Below are 23,399 nucleotides of genomic sequence, written 5' to 3'. Positions count from 1 at the left end.
CAAGCTACCCAGCCATACCATAAATGCAGAAGACTAGGTCAGACCCCCTGATCCTTGTGAGCGCCCAAGGGTGCCAGTGAGTTGATTCTGTGGTGTCCCTGACCCCTCTGGTTCCTCTGATTCTTCCTCCATCCCCTCTGAAGGACTCCCTGGGCTCTGCCAATATTTGGCTGTGGTACTCTGTGTCTGCTCCCATCCATCAGTTGCTGGATGATGCCTCTCTGATGATGATTATGCTGGGCTCCCAGAACACTCTGTTAGCAGGAAAAACTGTAGGTTTTGTTGACAGTTTTATGGCTGGGTTGGTTAGGAACTGAAATTTTAATGTGTTTGAATTTGTAAAGACTGTGAGACTTTTAAAGTTATTTATGTTTTTAATGTGAGATCTTGAGGATAAACAAGAAAGGAAAGGTTGTAGCTTAACAGTGATGTGTTTGTGTGTCAAGTTGACAAAGGATTAAGTTAAGAGTCAGCAGACAGGAAGGAGCCTCAGTTGAGGAAACACCTCTGTGAGATCCAGCTATAAGGCATTTTCTCAATTAGTGATCAGTGGGGGAGGGCTCTGCCCATTGTGGGTAGTGCCATCCCTGGGCTAGCGGTCCTGGATTCTACGAGAAATTGGGCTGAGTGAGCCATAAGGAGCAAGCCAGTAAGCAGCACCATCTCCACTGGTTTCTACATCAGGCTCCTGCCCTGCTTGAGTTCCTGTTCTGATTTCTTTTTGTGATAAATGTGGAATTGTAAGCTTCTCAGCCCCACCCCACCCCCCAAAAAAAAATCACGAAGCAATCTCTCCGTGTCAAATAACTTATTTTTTTAAAAGTCAGACAAGGACTGGGCAAGTGCCTGAGTGAGGAAGGCACTTGCTTCACAAGCATGAGGACCTGAATTTGAATCCCCCAAAACAGGACAAAGTACAAGGCAAGGACAGGGGATTCCCGGAAGATTACAGGCCAGCTAGCCTGACAAAGACAGCAGAAAAACCAAGTTATCCTGTCCCAGACAAGCAAAAGGTGAGGACCAACACCCATGTTATCCTCTGATCTCCACTCACTTCCCATCTTCAGGCACACACATACAAATATATTTTTTAAAATATGTAAGTATGTATTTATTTATATATTTAAAGTATTTAAATATATAGAGACATAATACCTGCTGCTCCAGACTCCTGGCTGTAACTAATGGACGAAGAACGTATAGTTCTTAAGCGTAAGCTCTGAGCTCTCTCCTGTCGAGCAGCATCACAGGTCTGGTTTGGATGCCAGATCTGTTTACAGTGGTAGCAAAACTCCGTTCCACAGCCTTCTCGCCCACAAGTTAATTTAGGACAGCTGGCACACCCAAATGCTATCACAGCATATCTTGAAAGGAAAGGAAAATGATTTAAAATGTGACACAAAACAAAATTTAGTGAAAATTTAAAAGCATCCAATTAAAATGCTACTCAGGAAACACTTTTCATATATGCATTAATAAAGCCCTAAGTCATCTAACAAACATGAAAATATGAGAAGAAAAATGACAGTTTATAAATGAAAGTACATAATTTTTTAAAATTTAAAAATCTTTACTTTCAAATTTTAGCCAGGTATTGGGGGGTGCATGTCTTTAATCCCAGCACTCAGAGGCAATGGCAAGCTGATCTCTGTGAATTCAAGGCCAGCTTGGACTACATAGTGAATTCCAGGACAGCCAGGGCTATGTGGGAAGACCCTCTCAAACAAACAAACAAACAAACAAACAAACCAATGTCACATAATAATTTAATAAAAATAGACTTCTCTTTTAATTAAAATAGAGTGGGAATGTGGAGGTTGTATGGGGTGGACTTGAATAAAAGATGAAGAACACATTTACGAATAGCTTTAATGCCTATTCTCTACGTAAATATTTTTGATACTTTAAATTATTTTTTTATTTTGTTTTTATAGAGAGAGGGTTTCTCTGTGTAGCCTTGGCTGCCAACATTTAAAATTTTTTAACTTAAATTTGGATGCTGTTAGACATTTGTCCCAGAGAAATTAAAATTTCTTCATATCAACTTTCATAGCAAATGCATTCACAATAGTTCTAACTGGAAAAGGACCAGATGTCCATCAACCAACAAATGATCAAACTATGTTGCATATATGCACACCACAGAATACTACACAAAAATGAAAACAAATGATTGATACAAGTAACAAGATGAACAAATCTCTGGGGGGTTACATTGAAGGTTTTTTTTTTTTTTTAAGTTAATTTTGGAACGTTACAACCCCTGTATGAGTAACACTTGAAATTGTTGACAAGGTTTTAGAAATGGAAAGCAGATTAATGACTGCCAGGATTCAAAGCAGAGAGTGGAAGGGAAGTAAACATTGTTATAAAATAATGACATGAGGAATTACTGTCTTTAAAAAAAAGTTTGTGGTTTTTGTTTATTTTGTTTTAAATTTGAGAGAGGGTCTTACTAAATTGCTGCCTCTGAACTTGTTTTCAGTCAGGCAGAGGTTGAACTTGTGATCCTGTCTCAGCTTCCTCAGTTAACTGGCACTGTCAGGCTCGAACACCTGGCTGTAACCAGCAGCATGAAAGACTGCAATATCCTTGACTGCGATGGAAGGCACACAAATCTATACCTAATAAAAATTCTACATAGCTAATTACAGTCCACACAAATTAGCTAGTACATATAAAAAGGGAAATCTGAGTAAAAGCAATAGACTGTGTGGTGATCTGAATGATACATGTTGCCCATCCTGCTCCCGCTCAATAGTCTCAGGCATTTGAATATTTAGTTCTAGTCTGCAATACTGTTTGGGTAGGATTAGGATGCGTAGTCTTGCTGGAGGAAACATGTCACTGAGTGTGTGCTTTAAGGTTTCAAAAACTATGTGCCAGGGCCTTTTTGCTGTTTGCTGCTTGCATCTGAGATGACAGCTCACAGCAGTTTCTTCCACCACGACTGCCTGCTTCCATGCTTTCCCACTACGATGGTGATGGACTCATCCCTGGGCATGGTGTTTTATGGTTTTTATCTATGCCAATATCCTTATATGGCAGAAGTGACACTTGTATTGTAATACTGTTCTATAGCTTTGTAAACTGGTAATGGGGGAGGAGGAAAAATTGTGAATGGTGCACAGGAACAGCTTTGTTCCTTTAAGTTTGTATACATACAATTATACAACTGAACTGTCAAGATCTAGAGCTCTACCTCTCTTTGAAAGGAACATCAAATAATCCATCAATATTTAAGTTTTCATTTTTAAAATAACAAACATTTCCTGGAAAGTTAGGACAGTTTTGGGGTTCTTGTTACTGGAAACAAAATTAAAGTCATAATTAATCATATCTAAGATATTATCAAATTTCAAGACCATTTGCATAATTGTGCAAGATTTTAAGACTCAATACTTCCTCAAGCATCTCATTCTTCAAATTCAAAGTTTTCACCTTAAATTCTATTTTACCTCTGGGAGAATTTGTTGCAACAGTACAGAATTAATGGCAATTTAAATAAAAAGGTAATTTAGCAGAATTTCATTTCCCTGGATTTTAAGATAACCAATGAAGGCTAGAGAGATGGCTCAGCAGTTAAGGGCACTTGTTGTTCTTACAGAGGAACTGGACTAGATTTCCGCATCCACACTCTCAGGGTGGTTCACAACTGTCTGTAACTCCAGGCACAAGGGATTTAATGCCCTCTTCTGGCCTCCATACGCACTGCACACATGTGGTGCACAACTTACATGCAGGCAAAACACCCATACACACAAATATAATACTTATTAAAAATATTTTTTAAATAATAGCTTATTTACGTCAGTCCTGGGGTGGGGGGGAGAAGAATCTACATTTTATTTATAAAATGCCGATGATTTTAAAGTTTTTTATATAAAAATAGTAATTTCAATAAAAAGGAAAAGAAATTTTAAACCTGTTCTATATACTATCTTTTTTTTAAAGATTTTATTTATTTTATATATGAGTGTTCTATCTGCATGTACACCTGCATGGCAGCAGAGAGCATCAGATTCTAGTACAGATGGTTGTGAACCACCATGAGGCTATTGGGAATTGAACTCAGGTCCTCTGGAGGAGCAGACAGTGCTCTCATCCACTAAGCCACCTCTCTAGCCCTCTGTATCCTATCTTTTACTAAAGAAAGGAAGGAGGCTAGAAGAGGAGCAGGGAAGATCAGGGAAAAGTCAAAGGCTAATGCTAAGACCAGTTGGTGGGTTTGTTTGTTTGTTTGTTTGTTTGTTTTCAAAATGAGATGGCAGGAATTAAGAATTGGAGACATGGCTCAATGGTTAAGAGCACTGTCTGCTCTTGCAAAGGACCCACGTTGGATTCCCAACATCATTCTACATGGTGCTCAAACTATGCATACAAGTTTTATGTTAGTGGTAAAGTTTCTATACAATACCAACTTAACACCTGTAACATTACCAGCTATATATACAACATGCTCTTTATCTCTAGAGAGCCAGCACTAACAGTAATGTAAAAATAAGAGGACTCTAATTAGTTTTCTGTACCTAAATCTATTGACAATCATTAACCCGAACTTACTGTATTGCCAAATTAATGAAGGGTAATTCTTTACTAAATTTACATACCTACCATAAATTTGTTTTCTTAACAATAAAATCTATTAAATTAGGTGTTCCTATTTTGTTTTCTTGGTCTTAATCTCTCTAATGGAAGGTGTATTCAATTTTAAACAGATAATGTGGCAAATAAGTAAATTATCCATGTGTATTTCCTGTTATTTTTCTTTTTCCTTCTATAACTACTTCTGTGATCTGCCCTGATTTCACTGTAGGCCCTTAGATTTACTGTCCCAGTTTATGCTGGCCAATTTCTGACACTTCATTAAATAACTTATGTCCTGAGGTTCCATGAAGGATACTCTGAAAAACACATTCTTCCTCTACATGATCAATACAACAGACATCATTTCTCAGTGTTTGAAGTGTTTTATGGGAGCATTAGATATAATGATTCTCAAAAAGGATCTTTTAGATAAAATGTTTTGTCTACCTCAAATCTAATTTCAGGAAAATGATCTGCACTCTTGCAACAATGAAAATACAGTGCAAATGGTTCACAGGCTCAAGAGTGACACAACCACATCAAAGCTGTTTGTTGAAATAGGAAGCTGTTTGTTGAAATAGGAAACAATCTCTTGGTTAAGTAAGAAAATAATAGAAAAATTAATCCTATTTTCTAGACATAGAGTGTAACTCATCATAGATCCCAGAGTTTAGTTCTGCCATTATACCTGGAAGCTCAGCTAGCCTTGGCCCAGTTTAACGCGTTATCTTCTTTTTACATACCTACCTACCTACTTTTACTTTTGAAGCAGGCTCTTATGCAGCCCTGGATAGCTTTGAACTTACTAGGTGGCTGAGGATGACTTTGAACTTCTGCTTTGCTTCCACTTCCCAAGTATTAAAATTGTAGTCATTCACCAACATACTCTGTTTATGTTTCTGGGGATCAGACCCTGGGTCGCATACATACTAAGTAAGAATTTTACCTGCTAAACTACACCTCCAACCCCTTATATAGTATTGTTAATGCGAGCTATTTTAATAGAGACCCTTTAAGTATAAAAAAGCACAACTCAAATCTGATACTAGATTGTGTCTAAGTCTTACACAACTAATGAATTCATGGATTATTAAGTAACTGTTTTAATACTTTATATTACATAGTAACTATTGGTAGTTGTGTTTACAGATTTGCCTATACAGAAAATACTTAACTTTTTTCAGTTAAAATTAGAGAACAGGTTAGATACAATCTGAAAACTTACTCAACATGTCTTTAAAAGTTAGTTTGACAGACAACGAATTCTGAAACTATATTTAATAAATCCACATTCTAGCTTTCCCTTGAGCTATAATCAAATATAGAAACTCATGGTTTTCATAAACTCTATACAATATATGAGGTACTAAGGGATATTATATTTTACTTTTTATAGATTTTACTATTCTTTTCAGTAGTCTTGTATATAGGGTATGTACACAAACATAATTTGGGGCACATGCATTTAAGGTCAGGGGCTGACAATAACTCTCCACTTAATGTATCTAGACTGGCTGGTCAATGAGTTTTAGGACTCTACCAGTCTCTGCCTTCCCCCTAGCACTGCTGTTACAGGTATGCTCACCATGACTCGCTTTTTAAATGGATTCTGGGGAATCCAGACTCAGATATCCATGTTTGCAAATCAGTCATTTTACCAACTGAGCTATCTCCCCATCATGGCTTTTATATAATGGGCCTATAACTTATTTAAAGAGCATACAACTGGTTTTCTTAGTAATGTAATAAACGCACAACATGAAGGCTTCCGTTACGTAATAATCAAATGCACAGACAATATTATTTTATTTTAAATGCTGAGAAAACATTTGTCACTTAGAAATTGAGATAAATTAATTATTTAACTCTGTCTAACAAATCTTAAGACCCGAAGATGGTCCCATATGAGCACGAGCCCACCAATCTGTGGCATAAAACACCTTTCAAAAGGCTTATTTATGACAACAAATAACCCTAATACTGAGCATTATGTTATCCCTAAATAAAATCTGCTCATGGATGGAGAAATCCAAATTTGCTTTTAACTGGCTTCACAAAATACAAGTAAAAATTTAAGAGACAATATATAAACAAGTTAGGATTTCTGACTTTTGATGCTTAATATGGAATATACCCAAAATGTGATGAGTAAATAAATTATTTGGCATATTAAGGTTGTTCTTTAGATTACAAGAAAATCCTTATTTTAGCTCCAAAGAAAAATAAATTAAGAAAAGCTAAAGAGTATGTTCTCACCCACAGTCTGGAGCTGGACACCACCTACAGTCAGGATCTGCAACAAGCCACCGACGAAGCATAAATTCTTCATATTTTTCCATTAAGACATCATCACTTAGTATCAAGCGAATGTCATGGGGATTAAATCGTTCAGTACATTCTGGACAACTGATATTAACTCTACTTTCAGAGATTTCTATCCTTAGGTATTGTCGTAAGCAATCCACACAGGATCTATGGTGACATGTCATTATATCAGGAAATCTGTCTTTAGAATGCCTCAAAAGGCACAAAGGACATTCTATAAAGTCTCCAATTTGTTTGCTGATAGAAGTCAATCCATTGTCAGAAGAGGTATTTGTAGAGAAAATGGAGTTCTTATCAGTACACATTTCAGAATGTATACTTTCAATACTTGCAATTCCATCCACCCCACCATTGAGCTCCCTTGATTTACGTTTGCTGTCCCTTTTCCTCCGAAAGAGAGAGCCTATTGAAATCCTTCTCTTTTTGGGTGCCTTTTTGACAGAAGGCAAGCTCACAGATGAAGCAGAAGACTGAAGATCTCTATCTGAACCCATTTGCCGATGTAAACTCATGTCTAAAATGTTCATCAGAATTGAGTCAGGGTCAGTGTTCATACACAGCCCTTCATTATACTTAAAATAAAACGTATTTCTTGTTCTTGTTTTCAGATTACGTCATGATGTAAAAAAATCCTACTGGCTCCTTCAGAGAGTCTTGAAAAAGTTCCAAAAAAGACTGTTGTCACAGACGCCCTAAAACAAAACAAAAAAATTAAATGTATTTTTATGTGCATATATTTTTATAATTTTAAAGGTTCTCTGTGAAATTTTTAGCAAGTATGTTTCATAACCATTAGCTTAAAAATTAAAGTCATTAGTCCACAGGAAAATATACAATGAATGCTGAAATAACAATGAAGACATTCTTTAATCCTAATAAGTTTCTACACTTGGGCTGAAGCAATCATTATGAAATATTAGATAAATCTTGATGGTTATCACTGACTTAAATGATTCCTCATTGCCTTTAATTTGTTTTTAACTGGGAATAAAATGTACACGCAAACACAAAAAGCTAAGAATAGCTTAAATCTTGAAGAAAAACATTCTGGGTAGAGGGTTTCTTACAATCCAAAAACAATCACTTACTATAAATTTTGGAATTATAGTAACGTGGTATGTTACCAGGATGGCTAAATAATAAAAAGAAACTCAAGAGATAAATATGAAAGGTATACGAGAAGACACGTGCCACAAACATCTAATAAAACAGTGCCCAGAACAGGTAAAGAGTACCTACAAGTACACTGAAACAGACAACCCCAAAGAAAAATGGACAGAGAGGACATAATGAGCACATCACAAAAGCATGTTTAAACGTGCAATATCATTAGTCATAGCTACAGCTACACAGAGAGCCACTATATACCTAAATGGCTACATCTAAGAGACTGTTATTTTAGATGTTGACAAGGATTTGGAGGAATGAACACTCCTATTAGTGGTGAGAAAGTAAGTTGGCAAAACTACTTTGGAAACTGTTCACTGTGGAGAGCTGCGTGTTTGTCAGGCTGCTTTGTTATTGAGCACTCAGAGCTTTGTTATTGAGCTCTCCTGGCCTTCACCTGGAGACAGGGATAGGCAGGATGTGTTGTCAAGTTCACCTCCTTTTGTTGTGTGAGGATCACACAGACAGGTGGTCCAGGTAAACACGTTTGACTTCTGCGTGAACCTCTTCACTGTATCAAGGTGCTCTGCTCTGACTGTAAAAAGGACTGTGGACTAAACCAGCGCCTAGTCTACTAGAAGCCCTTTGGAAAATATCTGATGTGTAGTGTCTTGGTTTTTTTTTTTTTTAATTATTATTTTCTTTCAATCCTCACTCCCCACTCAAGAATTGTTTGACTTTGCTGGTGGGTGTTGGCGAGCTCGAATCATAAAGAGAAAAGGTTGTGGTGAGTAAAATTCAAGAGTTAAAAAAAATGGGACAAGGCATTAGCCTCATGTTTTCTGTATGGAATTTAATTAGAAATAGTCTGCATATGTAGCACAGTAAAGTAAAACTTTAGAAGTTAGAAAAAAAAGAAAAACAGATGGGAGGCTTTGAGACAAAATGAGGTTAAACCATCGGCTCCTCCAGAATGGTATGTCCTCCTAATGATAATTTCTTGTTAGAAGAAGACTTTGAGGATGACTTAGATCCTGATGATGTTGCAGAGTTAAGAGGAAGAAAAAGATAAGCAGAAAGAAGAGTTTTATGGTTTTCCAATTATAGAGCAACCTGATGGACAGGGCAATATGATGAGAGTCCATGCTCCTATGCCTTTTAAACAATTAAAAAAATTAAAACCTGCATGCTCTCAATATGGTCCTACAGCAACTTGTACTCAAGGTCTGTTAAGAGTTATTGTCTACTGAGGTCCTCTGCCCAGGGAACTGGAAACAGCAAGAAAATGTTTAGCAGGAGAAGATCATTTATTGTGGAAGTTAAAATTTGCTGGGCAGTGTCAAGCAACAGTTAAAAATCACTCGAGCTAGAAAAAGAAAACAAACAAAAAAGTAGTTTCTCGATTTTTCCAGTAAGAAAAAAAAAACCAAATGGTTAATTCTGCTACAAAGTTTCTGTGTTCATAAAAAATTGGATTCAACAAAAAGCAAGATGTTTTGTCTATTCTGAATATATAAACATTACCATGTTCAATATGTCCTGGTTATAGATTGTTGGTCATTGGATGTGTTTAAATCTGTAACATAAAGTTAACTTACTTAAAACCTGGGGTTGGAACTATTCTAAACTACAAATGGCATACCAACGTGTGACAGAATTTACATTATTCTAGCAAGAACTTACATAAAGCAGTTTTCGTGCTGTTCTGAAAAACAAAGCAAGGGCACTCACAGATTACTGATTAGATCCCCACCCCCCACCCCTACACACACACACACACACACACACACACAGTAGCAAGGCCTTCAGCAGGCTGCAGGAAAAAAAGTTACATACAAACCCCAGAAAGGCAGTTTCTTTTAGGTAGAGAAAAAAAGTGGAGCTTTAACAAGGAAGTTTCTCAAAAGCAGACTTTGCTAGCCACAACAGAAAGATTTCAAAATCCCTTTGAGAAAGGGGTTATTGCCTGTCTGAGGAGGAAACATTTGTGATCCCAGAGTGAGGAAGGGGTCAGGTTCCAGTGAGGGAGGCAGAAAAAATACCTCTCCCTGGAAGCAGAAGCAGAGACAGCTGGAAAAGCCTCAAGCTGGTAGGGTCTGAAAGGGAAGCTGGGCCAAAGAAAGTAAAGTCCTTAGGGAAAGGTTCTATGTTGAAAATGGCAGAAGACACAATGACACAGTGCTTCTGGAAACCATTTGAGTTTCTCTTTTCATACAAATAATTTTTTATACCAACCTGAAGCATTTTTGGTCCCAAACAAAATCTCACACAATAAACCAGGAAACATGTTTAGTAAAGAATAATGACCTCTCTTACTATACAATTAGATTTTATATGATAGTACCACTATGAATACAACGTAAAGCCTGAGAGCTACACAACCACTCGAGCAGGTAGTTTTGAGAATTACAAAAATTAGGAATGAATTCAACAATAATCACAACTAAAGAACTAAAAATTCAAACATTAGATAGCATTCGTGGTCATATTAGATAGCAATAGCAATTGTAAAAGGCTGCGTGTTAATAGTAAAAGAATCACTTCATGTCTAGCTAGAAGAATCTAAGCATAATGTGGGACAAGCCAATTTAGCATTATTCATTAAATAGAAATATTCTTAAGCCAGAGACCCTACATATAAAGTTCAAATGAAGCAAGAATACATACTGCAAATAAATCCATCTATTGTTGTACAGTTGGTAAAAGGGAGAAAAAAGCAAAACAAAATCTCCATGTAAAACTAGAAAATAACATTTAAGTATCCAACTGGCATGTAAACGAACAAACTACATTTTACATATAAGCTACGGAAAGACATGAATACAACTTTGGTATTCACTTTCTCTCTCAAATTTAAAATGTTCCTCCACAATTGGCTGCACACTCCATTGAACAACCATTAATACTAAAGGCTCTTTGTTAAATACCCTCACTTAAAAATAAATTCCTATAGGTTGCCTTCTGCCCTGGCCCCTAACTGAAACCATGTTCTCTGTTTCTCATTATGTTATACAGGCAGTAAGACTTATTTTTCCTAAAATCGATTTATCTATCTAGCTAGCTATTTATTTATTTATTTATTTATTTATTTATTTATTTTTGTGTGGTGTTTGTGTTTGTTTTGTTCTGGGGTTTCTATGTGTAGTTCTGCCTGTCCTGGAACTCACTCTATAGACCAGGGTGGCCTTGAACTCAGAGATCCACCTGTCTCTGCTTATGGAATGCTGGAATTAAAGGCATGTGCTGCCACCACCAGCAGGCTGGTTATTTGAGACAAGGTCTCCCTGTGTAGTCCTAGTTGGCCTAGAACTCACTATGCAGACTAGACTGTCCTTGAGCGCTCTCTCTCTCTCTCTCTTTCTCTCCTGCCTCTGCTTCCCAAAAGCTGAATTAAAAGTACATGTTGCCATATGTTGCTCTTATTTTTTTTATAAGGTATGTGTTTGTATAACTGTTCATAGTGCTATATTATATGCATCTGTATGCATGGAGGCCAAAAGGGGGCACCAGAGTCCTTGGAGCCTAAGTCACAAGCTCTGTGTGCTGGGTGCTGGGAATTTAAGTCTTTTAGAAGAATAGTAAGTATTCTTAATTGCTGAGCTAACTCTCCAGTCTCAAGACTTATTTTTTAAAATCCACACAATTTAATGAATACCCTTTTTAGAAATGTTCCAAGGGAATTATCTGTTATAAGAATTTTGGTGGAATCTCACTGCTAAAATCTTGCCCTCCATGTGCAAAACACAGAATATTACTATTAATAAGATATGCATACTTCCCATATGGACTTTAGTGATCTAAAGAAACATATTACCTCTACACCAATTATAATCCTTTATTCATAACTTTGCCTGTTACTTTGTCTTAAAATATCTCAATTTTCACAAAACATAGAGGTGGATCTTTGAGAAATTTTAGCAAATGACAGCTTAATACAGAATTCACTTAAAAAAACTGAACCATCTTGCAAGCATATGATCAAGATTAAGAAGAGATCTATGTAACAGCAAATTCAGAAGATATTGTCAATGTTTCATCATACCACCCCAGAAACAAGAGCACAGGCAGCACATTTTTTTTTCTCTTCCAAATGCTTTGCAAGTCACAAATTTTAGCTATAAACATTTTTCATTATCAGATCTAGGCACACAATAGATATATATACATAAATATATAAAACTTTACATATATTCCAATTACTTCAAACATGGTTTACAAAGACTAATGTAAGGTCCACTGGATTACTATAGAATACACTAAATAGGATCCTAGGATGTTGCCATGCCTTTAGTATGTGAGCCTGCTTTACTAGGGAGAGGGCTCACTGGGTAAGAGCACTTTCTACATAAGCACATGGACCTGACTGTAGATTTCTGTCTAGGAAGCTAGGTGTGGCCACTTGACCTATAATCCCAAAACTGGAGTAAGGGAGAAGTAGAGACAGGATTGCTGAGACTTGCTGGCCTCCAGCCTAGCTAAAAATGGTAAGCACCAGGTTCAGTTGCAGACCCTGTGTGTCTCAAGGGAATAAGGCAGAGTGCATATATGGCACACGTGAACTTTCACACATGTACATGCACACTCCATGTATACACACATACCTCATCAGGTCCTAGATGCTGCCCTGGCAGAGGGGATTAGCCATACATTCCCTATCTGGTGCCTTCCCTGAACTACTAAATTCCTAAAATGTAACAGCGCCAAAATAGAGGGGGACAATAGAAATAGCTTCTTAAATTAGAGCCTTATATCCTATCCTATCTAGTACCTTCATAAACTACTAAGAGACTTCTCCCTCTAAATTCAGAGACTCCTACCCCCAAAATGTGGAAAAGTAAGGAATTTTCTTTGTTCTCTGGGTTGCTGCTGGATATCCTAACCCACCTTCCTTCATTGTAAGTGGCCAGCATTACTAAGACATCCTTCTTAGTATACCTTTCTATGAAATCTGATATTTTTATTATTTAATTTTCTCTCAACCTCTCCCACTCCCAGATGCTTGCACTGTACAGCAAATAACCATTTTAGAATAAGAACAAGTGATAAAGAGCACAGAAAGATTCCCAACTGATTTGTTAAGCTACAAAATATTGATAACATGAAGAAAAGCAGCAATGGGAGAAGGAACTTAGGTTGGTACACAACAAAGCAGGATCTAAATCAGCAAACTGGGTACAGAAGATCACCCAGCCAATATGTATGAGCACCAACTAATCCACTAGACAGTGGGCCTGGATAGAGAAAATGAGAAAAGTTTTGCCCTCTGCGTGAGCTAGTATATCTACCTTTCTCCCACTCTTGCACATGAGATTTCCTGGTTCCCAAGCCTTTTGAACTCAGACCAGAACATTATAGTACTGGTTCCTCTGCTTCTCAAACATTTGGAAACTAAAGCAGTTTCTTCAACCTCTAGTTGAACACTAGATCAGAGTCTATGTTTCTGTCTTCATAACATAACTTTCTCCTAAAAACAACAACAACAAAACAAAACCAAAAAAACCAACTTACTGTTTATCTGTAACATCTGTTTCTCTGGAAAAATCCTAATGTGTGCAACCTCCATTACATATTAATCCCTACCTACTTAGTGAGATCCTTTTGCTAAGAAGGAAAGTATGGATATGTAATTAATGATACTAGAAGAGCCTGGTTACTGAGACAGAGTGAAATATAGTAGTCCCCATACTATGTGCTTTCAATCAAGTGTCTAATATCATAAAAGTATCACTTCTCAAACATTAGTGTTACAAGGTACTCTAGTTACCTGCTAATGAAATAGTGAGAAATGTCTTTTCTTTTCCCATCTAGCACAATTCTAACAAACTAAGACTGTCAATTGCTGTATATACTTTCACCACCTTAAAAAAAAAAAACAGGCTAAAGAATTAGCTTTACTGGTAGCAAAGGAACCGTAGTGCCTCCTGACTCCTGATTTAATATGTTTCAACCAGGAGAAGGTTAGACTGCTTTTCTAACCTCTAGTGCAGTGCTTACACTCCCTCTCCTAGAGTCTTTCATCTATCTCTTGAGGAATGTGTGGAACTAAAAAATGAAATGGAGTCCACAGAGGTGGCACACTGAGGCTGAGATAGATGGATCACAATGAACCATCTGATCTATACAGTGAGTTCCAGGGAAGCCCGGGCTACATTTCTCCTTTCAAAACAAAAAGAAAAGAAGAAATGAAATGGCCCAAAACAAAGGTGTCTGCATATGTATAAAAGCCACATGTCCTAATAAAAGTGTTGATCTTTGTTGTTCTTAAGATTTACTCATGTCTGTCTGTCTCTCTGTGTGTGTGTGTCTGTGTGTGTGTGCATGCCATCCATCCAAACTTGTGTTTGTGTATGTTTGAGGCTAAGAAGGCTACAACACACCCTAGAGCTGGGAAATGAAATGGAGCCCTCTGGAAAAACAACGAATGTCTCTTCATCTCTGAGCCATCTCTTGCCTCTGATTAGGTTTGTTTTGACACAACTTGAAATTGTTTTCTTATACTTCGTAAAAATTACAGAAGTTAAACAGTTCAGCTGAACAGTCTAGCTGAAACACCTAACCAACATTTACAATACTTAAATAAAAATGTTTAGAACACAAAGAATCTACAGAGATTTAAGAAAATCATCAGTCACAGTCCAAAAGCCAGTACTGGAGAGATGACTCAGCAGTTCAAAACACTGACCACTTGTAGAGAAACCAGGTTCAATTCCCTGTACCCACACAGCAGCTTACAACTGTAACTCCAGTTCCAGGGGATCCAACGCCATCACAAAGACATTCATATAGGCAAAACATAGATGCATATAGAAGGAATAGAGAAAAAAAAACATTCTCAAAGAGGTAACTAAAGGGTGTACTTAGAAAGTGTACTTAGGATGGAGTTGGGCAGTGGGGGCACACGCCTTTAATCCAAGCATTCAGGAAGCAGGGGCAGGTGGATCTCTGAGTTCAAGGTCACCCTGGTCCTCAAGAGTCACACACAGAGAAACCCTGTCTAGAAAACAAACAAATAAAGTGGAGGATAGGATTAAATATGAACACCCAACAAAGATAAAGCTATTGCCATTCCCCAGCAGAGGCACAAAGGAAGGTGATACCCAACCGCACTCAAAGGAGTACCCCCTTTCTTCTCCACTGGATCCAATAAACTCCACTGAAAGAGGACAACTGAGGCAACTCTTAGTTTAACTTCCTGAATCAGAAAGCAAGGCAGAGAAGTGGTTTTGGGGGCTGGAACAATGGCTCAGCATTCAACAGTACTTGCTGCTCTTGCCGAGGACTTGAGTTCAGTACTGAGCATCTAAATGATAGCTCAGGATAACTCCAGGTCCATGGGATATGTCTTCCAACCTCCACTGGTCAAAGGCATACATTAATAGTGTAGAAAAACACTCATTTACATAAAATAAAAATAAAACAACTTTTTTGGGGGCAGGGTCTTTCTATTATGTAGTTCTGGCTGTCCTGGGACTCACTAGGTTGACCTAGAAAATCTAACAGCCTCTGCCGCCTGGGTGGCTTAGTGGGGCCTGGAGGGTGTGCTGGGGATGGTAACAGAAAATACCCAACGTCCATAGAGAACTGGGAGTTAAGATCTCAGCCATTTTTAGTGTGATCACCATTACAAATATGGACATGAATAACTCTAAACAGAAGTTACAAGGATAAAGCATCTAATGAAACCTGGCATATTAGCTGAAGTGAAATGTAAGATAAGCTATGTCTCACTGGTTCAGTGTTAAACTGTAAAAACCATTTTTATCACACAAGTGCTATGGGATACAATAAAATGTGTTAAATATGTTAAGTATTAATATCGTAAGATTTTAAGAATTACAGATTAAAGGTATCCTATTAATAAATACCTCCTAATCGTCTACCTAAATGACTTTATAATTCATTAGAGGATAATTGGGAAATGAGGAAGCCTAGGTTTAAAAAAAAAAAGGTCTGCAGACCAGGGCTAGGGAGCAGGCTGTTATTGAGTTCATTCCCCAGGAATCAAAGTTTAAAAAAAGCACACTATGCTGGTGAGTTCATCCCTTGCTTCCAAGTATACACCCAAACAAAAAGTTTGCAGACTAAAATACTTCAAGAGGAAATTCATGGAGGACTTTCCCTTCCAATATGAAAACCTAGTTTTTTTTAAATATATACATACATATATGTAGAGATGTGTGTGTACACATTATCTTTTAAAAAATTAGATTCGATTGTACAGCAATTCTCCAATTTAGAATTTTTACAATTCACATCTTTGTCTTTATGACCTTTTCTTCCCCACTTAGAAAAGGCTTACTCATTTCAAGATTACACTTTTGAAATTCATAAACTGGTGATAGCTCAGCGAGTCAGCCACCAAGGCTGACAACCTCGGCTCAGTCCCTGCAACCCGCACAGTGGACGGAGAGAACACCCACTTAGAGACATTGCACAAGCACCCACCCATCAAAGAGTAAGTAAACAAATGTAATTTAATGCATCTTTTTTGGGGGAGGGTGGGAGGTAGGGTCTTAGTGCGTAGTCCTGGATGGCCTGGAACTTGCTATGCAGGCCAGGCTGGCCTCAAACTACTTGATTGAGGCCTCAGAGCTACTTGTTTCTGGTCCTCAGGCACTGAAAAATATAATTACAAATAAATAAATTTTTTATAGTCTTATGCTACTTCTAAAGTTTATTTTTCCCTAAATTTTGGTTTCATTCAGAAATTGTACTATAAGCAAAAGCTCAAACTTCCAAATAACACTAATTATGAAATCTCCTCCATTCAACCCACAGTGAACTCATTAGCCACGCCTTGTTACATGAATCCCCTACTGTCTTCTAAATGATATGGACTTCTAAAATAAGCACCTGAAGTGGACTACTAACACATTTTGTTACTGGTGTTTATTTCCCTCAATTTTTACCAACATCTTTTCTTACAGCAACAGTTATTTTGAGTAGCAAAAACTACCAACTTCAATTTTTTTTTATTATTAAGTAACTTAAAAATGTGTTTACATATACCCATACTTTACCTGTTCATTTCTTCCATTTTTATAATGAAATACTGTTTCCTTTTGGTCGAAAACTTCCAATATCTACCTTATCCAAATATGTGATTTTCAATTTTGATGTTTTGAAAAATAGAAATTAAGATTTTAACTGTCACATTTATGAAGCTCCTTTATAAATTTAATTATACCACTTTTATGTTTACAAAACTTTTTCAGAGGGGCCAATGAAATGGCTCAAAAAGTAAAGGTACTTGCCATCAAGTCTGCAATTGAATTCTGCATGCTGTTCTTTGACCCATTCATGCCCACCACACAACCCCTTCTAAAAAAATGTAAGGATGGAGCCTATTTCTTCATGTGGATCAGGTCCATCCCAAATATGGATCTGGTATCATGTTACTACAGCCTCAGACCCTTCTTCAGTACTTCTTGATGGGCAGCTCTCACAGCAGTAAGCTGTTTTCATTAATTTCCTCTATAGGCAATGTGATTTTCTTTTTGTTTTGGTTGCATTAATTTATATACATGGTATTAAGCACTGTGTTGGTTTCTTTTCTTGCTGCTGTTTTAAAACACTCAACCAAAAAAGCAACTTAGGAAAGGGTTTATTTTGGGTTCATAGTTCAAGAATATAGTTCATCATTGCAAGGAGTACGGTAGTTGGTCTTACTCTCTGGCGAATGCGCACACCCACACACCCTCACTCAAATGTAAATATGGGTTATACTGCATCTAGTTAGCAAAATGCCAGTGCTCAACTGAATTTTTCCTCATGATGCTGCCCACATTCCAGATAGATCTTCTTCCAGTTAAACCTTTTCTAAGAACACCATTACACATATCCAAAGATGTTTCCATGACTGCAAATCCAATAAAATTGACAATAATGATTAAGAATCACAAGTAGTTTGATTACGATGGAGAAGATGTGGAGAAAGGGGAACCCTCCTCCATTGCTGGTGGGAATGCAAACTTGTACAACCACTTTCTCAGACAATTAGGAATAGTGCTTCCTCAAGATCCAGCTATATCACTCCTAGGCAAATATCCAAAAGATGCTCAAGTACACAACAAGGACATCTGCTCAACCATGTTTGTAGCAGCTTTATTTGTAATAGCCAGAAGCTGGAAACAACACAGATGCCCCTCAACTAAGGAATGGATACAGAAATTGCGGTACATCTACACAATGGAATATTACTCAGCAATAAAAAACAAGGAAATCATGAAATTTGCAGGTATATGGTGGGAACTGGAAAAGATCATCCTGAGTGTGGTATCCCAGAAGCAGAAAGACAAACAGGGTATATACTCACTTATAAGTGGATACTAGACATATAATATAGGATAAACATACTAAAATATGTACACCTAAGGAAGCTAATCAGGAAGGAGGACTCTGGCTAAGATGCTCAATCCCCATTCAGAAAGGCAAAGAGGATGGACATTGGAGGAGGGAGAAAACAGGCAACAGGACAGGAGCCTACCACTAAGGCTTCTGAAAAGGCTCTAACCTGCAGGGTAACAAGGCGGATGCTGAGACTCATAGCCAAACTTTGTGCAGAGTACAGGGAATCCTATCAAAGAAGAGATAGTAAGACCTGGAGAGGACAGGAGTTCCACAAGGACAGCAACAGAACCAAAAACTCTGGGCATAGGGGTCTTTTCTGAAACTGATACTTCAGCCAAGAACCACTCAAGGAGATGGCCTGGAACCTTTGCATAGAGGTAGCTTATGGCAGTTGGGTATCCAAGTGGGTTCCATAATAATGGGGACAGGGACTGTCTCTGACAGGAACTAATTGGCCTGCTCTTTGATCACCTCCCCTTGAGGGGGGAACAGCCTTACCAGGCCACTCCTGATGAGACCTGATAGACTAGGATCAGAGGGAAGGGGAGGAAGACTTCCCTTTTCAGTGGAATGGGAGAGGGACACAGGTGGAGAAGAGGGAGGGTGGGATTGGGAGGGGAGGAAGTATGGGAGGGATACAAAATGAATAAACTGTAATGTGTCTAAGTCTGTGTTCTTTGTATTAATTCTGTTTGTGATTCAGTGAACTTCTTGGATTTTTAGTTAATTCAAACAGATTAAGAAAAAATTTATTTTTTAAATTTTATTAATTACACTTTATTTACTTTGTGTCCCCCCTGTAGTTCCCTCCCTCCACCCCTCCCAATCCCTTCCTTCCTCCTCCTTCTCCACGAATGCCCCCCCAAGTCCACTGGTCGAGGGGAGGTCTTCTTTTCCTTCCTTCTGATCCTAGTCTGTTAGGTCTCATGTTTTTAACTCTTAACAATAATTTTCACTTCTCTCTCCTTATGGAATTGTAATTACATGTTTGACAACTTGTTTGTCCAAGTGGCCAATAGCTAAGCTCATTTCGTCTATCTACCTTCTCTTTTACCTCCTTAAATATGCTATAGTTTCCACCCAATATGTGTCCTCAGATTCTTAAAAGGATGTTGAATCTCCTGAAACTACATCAGTTGTGAACTATTTGATGTGAGTGCTGGGTACCAAACTCAGGTCCTTTGGAAGAGCAATTAGTGCTCTTACCCTGACCCCTGAGCTATCTCTCCAGCCTGAAATGGCTTTCCTCACCAGTATAGCCAGGCACTTGAAAATGTGGAATACATTACTTAAATGCATAAATTTCTTGAAAGTAGTTTTCAGTCTTCTTACAGTTATATAGCTAAGCTAAACATCCTAACTCTACTGATCTATTTTTAAAAATGGAACAAATACCTTCCCAACATATGGAGGAAATATGGAGGAAATATGGAAGAAAGGGACAAATCATTAGCATAGACTTCTTAGGTGGAAACATGCCGCGGTAAAGAAGTAGAAGCAGGCCTAGAAATATAATTTGGGAGTTTCTATAGAGATGATGTGTAAAATCAAGAGCATGGATGGAATCACCAAAGGAGTAAATATAGGAAGGTAGGAAAGTCCTGTGGCATTTCAACAGGAGTGATGAGGATTCAGTACAAGAGAACGGTGGCAGACCGATCTTTTAGAGACCACAGTTTAAGAAGGTAGAACCTGTTAGCTTAGCACTGTCAGCAGTTTACTCAGCCCTTCCCCAAATACCAACTAGACCTTAAAAGTGAAGGGCAGAAAGGGAACACGATGGGAAAAAGGGAAGAAACAATAGGAGCAAAAGCAACAGAATCTATTTCTGAACCTGCTGAGGCTGGAGGGTATTAACACACTTCTTGTATGAAAGGATTAGAATGTCTAGTACCTGATAAGCATGATATATAACAAACCTTTGGTTTATTGAAGACTTTGATTACATACATATTAGTTTACTGTGGGTGCTGTCAAATCACCACAAAGCAGTGCTGCTTACAACAGGAATTTACTTTCTCAATTCTGAGATTAGAGGCAGGGCTGTGTTCCCTCTGCAGCTCTTGGGAACAATCAACTCTATGCCTCTTCCAGCTTCTGTTTTTGGCTGTACAATCTCAGGACCCCTAGTCACACTGCCGCCTCCTCTTCCATGTCTTCTATAATTCCCAGTTTCCCCTCATAAGGGGATTTTGTGACAATTTGGGCATCACTGTAATGAATTCCAAACAAGGGGGAGAGGCGGTTTAGAGATGACACTCCATCACGTTGGGATGTCTTCTATTTTGTACCAAGCTAGGTATAGGAGGACAAGGTACTACTAACAAAAGAACTTTTCTGCAAAGTCTTGCCTGAGTAGCTAGTGTTGCACACACCTAATTAATTTATCCTAATCCAGTGCCATAAAGGACAGTACACTCCCTCATTTTACAGACAGCGAAAGAAAATGAGGCAGAACAGAAGCCAGGTACCTTTCTTTTTTTTGTTTTGTTTTGTTTGTTTGTTTGTTTTTCAAGACAGGGTTTCTCTGTTTAGCCTTAGGTTGTCCTGGACTCTCTTGTAGAGCAGGCTGGCCTCCAAATCCCAGCTCTCTGCCTCCCAGAGAGCTGGGATTACAGGGGTGCACCACCGAGCTCAGTGCAGGTGCCAATCCAACTCAATCCTGCAATATCAAGTGAAAATTCTGTACATGGCTTCAAAAGGTTAAAAAAAAATAAACTATTAAGATGACAATAAAAAAATATAAAGAATCTCTGCAGGAAGGAACATGCCATACAAAATACTCATGAATGCTTAATCATTAACACTAATTAATCACTCAACCTATTAAATGTTGAAATATCATGTGGGTGTATTGGGCTAACTAAAATTTATTACAAAAGTTAGTTTCATGTTATTTCTTCTACTTAATATAACACTAGAAAATCTTAAATTACAATTGTGGCATACACTGTATTTCTATTAAAATAGCTGTCTTGGGTAGGAACATAGCTTGGTTAGTAACGTGCTTTCCTGAAATGCACAAGGTACGGAGTTTTGATTCCCAGCACCATGTAACCATAGTTTATACTCACAGCACTTAAGAGAAGGATCAGGAATTCACAAAGCCTGGGTGATGAGAAAGGAGAGGGACAGAAGAGAACAGAGAGAAGTACATGAAAGCATGATCTCACACTGTGGTATTTTATTCAATCTAAAATTGTTTCAATGCACACTGTGGCAAGTTGATTATAAGTGCTAAGATCTTCAGCATGAACAAATAACCCTGCCACCACAGAGCTTACCTACATTTTCATGTGTGATCATGCATAGAAATAGTAATACAATAATTGCAACCTTTGTGGTACAAATAACAAGGCTTGATTTAGAAATATCAAATATAAATATGTAATTCCACACTAATGAAAACTTGCCTTGTGATACAATAGTTTTTAGTATTACATAATATTCACCCAGAAGCTTTTGTTTGTTTTGTTTTAGATTGGAGATAGGATCTCACTATGTAGCTCCGAATGGCCTGAACCAGGCTGGCTTAGAACTCACAGAGATCTACCTACCTCTGCTAATGTTATCAGTTTCCTAATAACCTGCCCTGGCTTCTTGGTCCTCTCTAATTAGTTTGTTCCTTATGATTCAATTTGAGAAGTTCAAGTGTCAACATGCCAGCCATTCACATATAACAAGAACTATTTCACTCTTAGAGGCCACTAGAGTGAGGCAAAATAAAAATAGGGTACATATTTTAAGAGACAGTTTTAGTTTTGTTAAGTAAAGATACAGTTCTGAAGTTTCTTTTAGGCTTAAATTAAACAAAGTTATTTCTGGCCTAAACTGTGCTTCAAAATTCAGTGTACAAATTTATCTTCTAAGCTCAAACAACTCACTAGTTCTCTCCTATTGAGACCTTCACATAGCAAAACCTTTCCAAACAGAGCTTCTAAAAAGGGCTAACCACCACTGTAACTCCAGTTCCAAGGGAATCTAATGTCCCCCTTCTGGGCTCCACAGAAACTACACACATCCTACACAGACTTAATGTGCAGACAACACACATACATACATATTCCAACACACAAAAATAGTCTTCAGTAATAACAATAAAAACAATATAATATATATTTGAAAGACACACTTTTACAAAAAAGGCGTTTGTTTTTCACTCTCATATACCAAGTATTACTGACATATGGACAATTACAGAGAAACAATGGTTTAAACACCTAAAACTATTCAATGCCTTTTTTGGTTGAAGTCTACCAGCATCTGAAGCACAGATTACTAGGCAGTGAGTGCTCCCTTCACTTTTTAGCTGCACAGGTACGCTTACTCAAGAAACTGGTTCAACACTGTGCACCATCTGTCAGTTAACAACCAACTGGCATGGTGACTTAAAAAAACAAGAAAAATTATTCCTATTTGGAGGACGAAAACTGCCTAGGTATGGAAAATTCACTTTTTTAGTCGGTGTGTTTCCTCTATGAGCATGGGTTTTTTTCAAACAGGCTATTACTTTATCCTGAAGAACTAGCTGGATAAATGGAATGTAATATGCCATCAAGTATTAATTCAGAAATTCAACTTAGTTTGGCTATTGGTTGAAGGTGCCCAAGTTTTTTAGCTAAACCTCAACTATAAAAATTGATAAAAGCGCACAAGCTTAATAAGAATCTGCCTGCATTTGACAACTGTCACATACTGAATTATTGGGAAGACAAGCAACAGTTCTATAAAACTTTGTACTTCCTGAACACACAAGGTAAGACATGAGTAACTCTGACATAATGGTACCCAAATTTATCTCTAGCTTACTCTGTGCCAAGCACTTCACTAAGGATGTTTACAAGGTATCACAAATACTTTGTCTTCTTAGAAACCTCAGGAAACTACGTTTCCCAATTGTCAGTGCCTTCCAGATAATGTGGACTGTGATGACTGGGATTCCTGGAGTTACTGTTGTTGTTTTCCATGGGGTCTCGCTAAATTGCCCAGGTTAGTGTCTAACAACGCTCCCAACTCAATCTGTAGAGTAG

The 23,399-nt window shown here is 37.7% G+C and overlaps 1 protein-coding gene across 1 annotated transcript in view; it reads right to left on the bottom strand.

Moving 5' to 3' along the window:
- Rnf19a (ring finger protein 19A, RBR E3 ubiquitin protein ligase) overlaps nucleotides 1–23,399 on the bottom strand; it is a 44,905-nt gene that overhangs the window by 19,159 nt on the left and 2,347 nt on the right. The window contains 2 exon segments of the mRNA XM_021631022.2: nucleotides 1,156–1,364; nucleotides 6,844–7,604. Of these exon segments, the coding sequence (XP_021486697.1) occupies nucleotides 1,156–1,364; nucleotides 6,844–7,466 (832 nt within the window). The 5' untranslated portion in view covers nucleotides 7,467–7,604.

Source organism: Meriones unguiculatus, chromosome 1 (genome assembly GCF_030254825.1).
Source record: "Meriones unguiculatus strain TT.TT164.6M chromosome 1, Bangor_MerUng_6.1, whole genome shotgun sequence".
In the NCBI taxonomy this organism is placed as follows: domain Eukaryota; kingdom Metazoa; phylum Chordata; class Mammalia; order Rodentia; family Muridae; genus Meriones; species Meriones unguiculatus.
Note: the sequence above shows the minus strand (reverse complement) of the source record. Positions and strands in the feature narration are given on the sequence as shown.